This window comes from Dipodomys ordii, unplaced genomic scaffold (assembly GCF_000151885.1).
Source record: "Dipodomys ordii isolate 6190 unplaced genomic scaffold, Dord_2.0 Scaffold30, whole genome shotgun sequence".
Lineage (NCBI taxonomy): Eukaryota > Metazoa > Chordata > Mammalia > Rodentia > Heteromyidae > Dipodomys > Dipodomys ordii.
Window position 1 is genome coordinate 1,848,062 of NW_012267246.1, and position 7,253 is coordinate 1,855,314.

Here is a 7,253-nt window from a genome sequence, read left to right on the forward strand (position 1 = left end):
GGGCCTGGGTGCTGTCCCTCAGCTCTTCAGCTCAAAGCTAGTGCTCTACCACTTGAGCCACAGCACCACTTCCAGTTTTCTGAGTGGTTTATTGGAGATGAGTCTCACGGACTTTCCTGACTGGACTGGCTTTGAACTGCAATCCTCAGATCTCAGCTTCCTGAGTAGCTAGGATTACAGGCATGAACCACTGGCACCTGGCTTCATTTGACATATTTTTAAGTGTGTTTGCCAGGTGAAGTGATAGATAGATGATATCTCCCAGATACTTGGGAGAGTGAGGCAGGTGATGGCTTTCACCAGGAATTCAGGACCAGCCTAGGCCAACATAGTGAGGCCCTGTCTCAAAAAAGGATGTTCTTGAGCTACTAAATGTCTTCTCTTAACCCACTGCAAGATTCCCAGCTGACACCTGGCATAAGGCATGACGGAGGTATTTAGGAATATACCTGCTATAAGGCCAGGGACCCTTCATGAACAGGAACCCCAAGCCCCAGAACTGTTTTGGGGACAGCCATAGGAAAGGATGACTAGTGGGCCGTGGTATGGGTAAGAAAGGGGGGAGACCGGTGACCATTCCCCCTCCTTCTTCCTCCCATCCTGTGGTCGGGGTAGGGTCTCCTGGGATGAAGATCCATCCTCTGATCTCCTTTCAGGAAAGGCAGGGGGAGAGGATCAGAAAAGACCTTCATGTTTTTTCTTCCTTTCAGCTGAACTCCATGCTATAGTTTGGGGCACCAAGGTTGGGTCCCAGCAGGACTAAGAACCATGTGCTGCTCCAGTGGCTTGGGAGGCTGGGCCACGTCCTCAGGCTGCTGTCATGGGTCCTCCTTGCTCACTGATCCTGTCCACACCTTCTCCCTCTGCGGTGCCACAGGAGGCTCGGGCACTCTGCTAGCAGAGGAAAGCAGCTGGGAGAAAAGACAGAACTCACACATGAGGGATGTGTTCCTTTATTGTGAATTATGAAGCAGACAAAACTGGAAATGAAAGCAAATATTTGCTTAAAAAATAAATCTGGCCACCCAAAAAACTAACATAACAGCCAATACTTAAACTTTTCTTCCTCCAACATCAAAACTGCAGAGCTTTAAACGCAGCCCCACAGGAAACCTCTTGAATTCATGAGGCCCTAGGTTTGAATCCCACCACTGAAGATGGAGAATGACATATTTACAAGACATACACGGCTCCCTCACCCAGTGCGTAGTCTAACATTTTCAAAAAAGCATTTTATGTGAACTGTAAGGTGTTTAAATTAATTTTGATGTTACAACCTTATGATCATCTGGTGAAATTTCCATTTTGGCTCAATCAAATGTCCATATATTTACAGGCTGTGCTTTTCCCAGGAGCCCTCAACCTTTTCTATGCAGACGACTTTTTAGTTCCCTGAATTTCAGTACTAAGGAGAAATTATTCACGTTATCTTTCCATGTATCGTAAGTGCTTCTAAATTTGTCATAGTAACTTTGGGTTTTCAAGTTGAAATCAGATCCAGTGGGTTTTGAAGAACTGTCTTTTTTCCATATTTCTTTCCAGGAGTCTCTGAATTTTGCCAAATAAGTTTCTTTTTCATATTCTTCCTTCCAGATTCCTTCTCCTTTTTTCAAGGCAGTTAGTTCAGCTTTAAGTAACTTTCTATGAATTTTCCAGTAGGTTTTAGAATTATAGTCCAGCCCCTTGACAGCAACAGCTTTGCCTAGCCCTCTTCTCAAAATTTCTTCATTCAGATTCACATTAAAGAATCCACCCTTGAACAAGAATAACAAAACCCAATTATGTCAAATTAGTGTCAAAATACTCGACCATATCGTCTTACTTACGATTTAGTAATATTGGTCCCCAAAAGAAAAGCCAAACATTTCTAACAGAAGGATCCTTTCAATATATCCATATCTAGACACAGATCTATCTATATAGATATGCAAATATATATGTCAATTTGCAACTGTGCAGTAGCTTATAAAGGGTTTCTCATATTTTTCTCAGTTTTATAACTATTTTGTGTGTGTGTGCGCACATGTGTGTGTGCGTGCACTGGTACTGGGACTTGAACTCAGGACCTGGGTGCTGTTCTTGAGCTTTTTTGCTCAAGGTTAGCGCCCCTGTGTCTCATGAGCCACAACTCTACTAGTAGCTTTTTGGTGGCTAATAGGAATTAAGAGTCTCTTACTTATCCAGGCTGGCTTCAAACTGCGATCCTCAGATCTCAGCCTCCTGAGTAGCTAGGATTACAGCCTGAGCCACCAGTGCTGGGCTACCACAGTTTTAAAAGACCAAACCTTCTGGGTCCCATTCCAGATGCAAAGTGCTGACCATCCATGTATAAGTAGGCCAAAGAGAGCACCCCACCTGCTCACCTTGTTCACTAGAAGGTAGCAGAAAAGAGATGAGTTCTCTTTGCCCAGGAGCTGGAACCAGAGGTGCTGAGAAGGCTGTAGCTCTCTCTGCAGCCAGGCCTTCCCGTCTTCGGTGAGCTGGACTCCTGCCAGCTTGACCAGCAGCACGCCTGGGGCCTCCTCTGAGGAGACAGAGTGGGTTCATCTTAGGAGCAGCCACAAAAGCAAATGATGCCAAAGCCACGTGCCCCTGACCAGTTCCCAGGAAAACACCGTAATGTGCAGTACTTATTATAATCAAAATTTCTACATGTAGACCCATCTTTTGTATTCACATTTTAAAAAAAAAAAACAATACAATGTAAAACAGTGCCATTTCATTATGTTCCATAAGAGACTGGACCCATATATGATCCCTCGCAATCTCCCAAACAGGTTCCCACCTAGGTACTCCTAACTCTACAGATATGTACGTCAGTAAATATGGCTACTACTCCCAGAGCTAGACACTGCTTCCACTAGAGAAGGCTGTGGACAGCTTACTGAGGAATTCTTCCTACCTAAACAAGCTTCATCTACATCAACATCTTTGAGACAGGGTGTCCCTAGAAAGCTATTTTACAGAACTGACTTGCAGATAGGATTTTATTAATTTATATTCAAGGCAATACAATATGAAACTTTTACCCAAACCCTTTATAAAAATTTGACTAACTGAGCCGGGTGCTGGTGGCTCACACCTGTAATCCTAGCTACTCAGGAGGCTGAGATCTGAGGATCTCGGTTCAAAGCCAGCCCGGGCAGGAGAGACCGTGAGACTCCTATCTCCAATAAACCACCAGAAAACCGGAAGTGGCGCTGTAGCTCAAGTGGTAGAGCGCTTGCCTTGAGCTGAAGAGCTGAGGGACAGCGCCCAGGCCCAGAGTTCAAGCCCCACAACCGACAAAAAAAAAAAAAAAAATTTGACTAACTGAATTTAATGACAGGACTGATGGATAGACCAATTGATCACTGTTTTAACCAGGCTGGTCTCAAAACTCCTGGGTTCAAGTGACTCACTGGCACCTGTAATGAGGAAGATGAGATGGAAATAAATGGAAGAAACGTCTTTTTTTTTTGGGGGGGGGGTCCAGTCGTGGGGCCTGGACTCTGTCTGTCCCTCAGCTCTTCAGCTCAAGGCTAGTGCTCTACTACTTGAGCCACAGCGCCACTTCCGGCTTTTTTCTTTTTGCTTATGTGGTGCTGAGGAATTGAACCCAAGGCCTCATGCATGCAAGGCAAGTGCTCTACCACTGAGCCACCTTCCCAGCCCAGGAAGAAACATCTTGAAATCTAAAGGTTTTGAGAAATGAATTTGTTCTTGTTGCCAATACTGGGGTTTGAATTTAGGATCTCAAGCTTGCTGGGCTGGTGCTCTACCAATTTAGCTATATCTCCAGCCATCTTTCTCCTGGTTAATCATGTCGTTTTGCAGATTTTTCTGCTCAGGCTACGATTTTTTGGATTTCAGCCTCCTGAATAGCTAGGATTACAGACCACTGTAATCAGAGCCACCAGTGACTGATGGGAAAATGAATCTTTTACATAACTATCTAATGTATAAACTTCAATCTAACTGCATCTGTTATATTTATTCTACAAGTGCATTAGCCCGTCAGTTTTACACCAACACGCATGGTATGCATTCCTGTGATCCCAGCAGAGGCAGAGCAGGGGGTTGGGTGCTAACCGCCAACATGGCTACATCGTCTCAGTGCAGCCTGTGCTACACAGAAATAAGCGAAAATTAAGTTAACTCATTTGGTAAATTCCGCCAAATCTCTGCCGGATGGTAAGAGTTTTTCCAGGGACCGTGAAGATCAAGATGGACAGGAAGAGCCTCCGGTGAGCAGGAGGCCCAGGGCCTGCCTGTACCTGATACAGGCCACCGCAGGAGAGGCAGCGGGTGCAGGGTGCCCCAGGGTGCTGGGCAGGGTGCAGGGGCATGGCTCTGCTTGGGAACCCAGGACGTGTCAAAAAGCACGGACACCCCAGCAGGGCTAAGGCATGGGTGTGAGCCCAACCGGGACCGAGGCCATACCCAGTGTCCAGATCCATCCAGATCCCGGGAGCACAAGCTTGAGGGGAGGACTGCAGGCTTCCACCGCAGGGAAGGTGAGGAGAACGCATGCGCAAGGAGAGGGTGGCCTCCCACCTGGGCTCTGCTCCCGCACGGCTGGGCTGGGGGGCGGGGGGACTTTTCCATGGTCTCTTGCAGGGCTAAGCTCTATGGCAAGGGGAGCCTTGTCTGGTTGCCCTAGCACCTGGGGCAGACATGGGGTGGAGCCCAGGTGAAGGAGGGAAGGGAGGAGGGGAGCTGGGGCCCAGCGTGTCCCTGCGCCTGCCTCCCGGCCTGGCCTGCGTGCGGCGCAGTGTGGTCCACCCTGGCCGGGTGCGGGGTACAGTCCCGCCCGGCCCGGTGCGGGGTACAGTACAGCAAGGTGCGGCCCCGGGCGTCCCGGGTACTCACTTCTCCAGGGCAGCAGGGGCCCCGCGACCGGGACATGCTCGATCTCCAGGCCATGCTCCGTCACGCGCCGCAGCCGGCCCCGCAGCTTCACGCGCTTCCGGATGAACTCCACAGGTATGGCCATGGGGCTGGTGAACTTGGATGTCTGCAGGTTCACAAAGGCGGAGGTTACGCCTCACACCAGCAACATGTCACAAGTCCGTGAGGTCTGACTGCACGCGAGCACTTGAAGGAGGCCTCAGCTCCACAGCCCTCACCCTGGCTGAGCTGGTGCTTGACTACTTGAGCCAGTCCTCCCAATCTAAATCCTAGCCAAGATCTTAAAGGATGCCCATTTCTCTTAAACTTACAGTCTGAACAACTAAATGACCACACTGCTTGAAAGGAAAAACAGATTAAATTAGCTTAAGCTTATTTACATCTCATTTCCCTTTTTTAAGGTTTATTCTTATTTTCAGTTGTACAAAGGAGGTACTGTTCCCCGAGGTAGTTTATGAACCCGACGCACCTTGACCAGTGGGGCCCTTTCACCGTCCTCCCCAGCCCTCCCAATTACATTTCATTTTCAACTCACCAGTCGCACACTCCTTACAAATAATATTATTCCAGCGATGGCCATTCCAGTGCTGATGTTCTGTGGAGAGAGAATCAATGATTAATTCTTGCTGATGATTATTCACAATAGTAAGTACAACCTATTAGAGGATGAGGGAAAATAAGACTGCCCTCCCAAAATCTGACAATGCAAACCATGCCTACTGCTCACATGACTGAGGGTCCATGGCTTCCCCAAACATCAACTCTCCACTCACCTACATCTTCCTGTCTTTTAACTTCGCAGTACTGCATCTCTTCCAAGCACTGGGCATGCACAGGAACATGACTGTACCTCTTTACCCAAGTCCCTTGAAGGTAAGGATGGCTCAGTACTTTCTGTACTAATTTCCAGAATAATTAGCATAACCTGAACTCATCATAGAAATTTAAGGGTCTTGTAGAAAGACCTAAAACATATAGCACCTTGGCAAATATAAGTGAATAAATGGCTGAAGAAAACATGGTGCTGCTCAAAGCTGTTTCATTTAGGAACATAAGGGAAAAAATTAAGAATAATGAAACTCTCCCAAAAGAATAATAAATATATTTTCCTTTAGGAATTACAAATTAAACTTGGTGCATTAAAAAAGTAGTTGAAAATATACTAAGGGCCGGGCACCGGTGGCTTATGCCTGTAATCCTAGCTATATAGGAGGCTGAGATCTGAGGATCAGGGTTCAAAGCTTGCCTGGGCAGAAAAGTCCCTCAGACTCTTATATCCAATGAACCACCAGAAAACTGGAAGGAGCACTGTGGCTCAAGTGGTAGAGCGCTAGCCTTGAGCTGAAGAGCTCAGGGACAGTGCCCAGGCCCAGAGTTCAAGACCCATGACTGATAAACAAATCTAACGTTCTGGGTTCTGTGCCAGGTTTGCCTGTAGCGTCTTCTCCATGTGGATATGACTTCCTTCCAGTTGTTCTGAGGTCAAATATAGATATAATTTGGGGGGATTACTGGGAAGACCTAAGACCTCATGGAAGCCAAGCCATGCAAGCTACCCCTGAGCTATACCCCAGCCTTCAGGTCAGTTTTTAATTGTATATATCTAGTCTTACTGAACTAGAAGAAGCAAGGCTTCCTCCTCATTCATGTTCCTTTTATGTATGTGTAGGTAAGTGTCTGTGCACATACGTACCTATACCAGTTGTCAACCATACCTACAGCATGCCTAATGCTAAAGAAGCAGGCACCAGGTAAGGCCAGGCTACAAAGGTGAGCTCAGACATGCTGCCCTTCACCTCCTGGGGCTTGCTGCAGAGTGTTTGCAAACCCAGTTCACCCAGCTTCCTGGCAAAGCTGTAGAGAGAGCTGGACCTTCCTTCAGCTGGCTTCTTGGACACATGGGTGCCCCCTCATTCCAGTGTTTTCTGGATCCTTCCTTTAGGCTCCACCCGTGTTAAATCCCCTCGGGCCGCAGTTCTAGGCCACTTCTGCAGCTTCAGTCTCCTCGGAGATGTCTTTCTGCATTGTGGCTGGGGTTTGCGCGGCGGCACATTCCCCGGGGTTCCTAGGCTGGGGCGACCCGTCCTGGCTCCCTGTCCTCGGCACCACCCCGGGCCTCCGCGGGCACAGCAACTGGGTACGCCCGTTCCCTACCAGTGGCTGAAAACAGAACCACCGCCACATGCACGTGTGCACGTCCGTGTGTCTGCGCGCGCCCTTGTGCACGCGCCTGTGGCACCGCGGGGACGGCCGGCTGAACCCAGCACACCGCCCAGCGGCCTCCTGGGAAACGGGGCGGGGCGGCAACGGCCGAGAGGGAAGGGCCCGCGCCGCTGCTACCGCACCTCCGGATTCCCCCCCCC

General features: G+C 48.6%; 1 protein-coding gene across 1 annotated transcript; it reads right to left on the reverse strand.

Annotated features, from left to right (window-relative positions):
* Window positions 1-937: 937 nt before the first annotated feature.
* LOC105985588 (chromosome unknown open reading frame, human C3orf33) lies at window positions 938-5,482 on the reverse strand. The gene is made up of 4 exons (XM_013016184.1): window positions 5,426-5,482; window positions 4,852-4,996; window positions 2,364-2,524; window positions 938-1,754 (listed from the first exon to the last, which is right to left on the reverse strand). The coding sequence occupies exons 1-4, from the start codon at window positions 5,468-5,470 to the stop codon at window positions 1,359-1,361; spliced, it is 747 nt and encodes a 248-aa protein (XP_012871638.1). The 5' UTR covers window positions 5,471-5,482; the 3' UTR covers window positions 938-1,358.
* Between the last annotated feature and the right edge of the window lie 1,771 nt (window positions 5,483-7,253).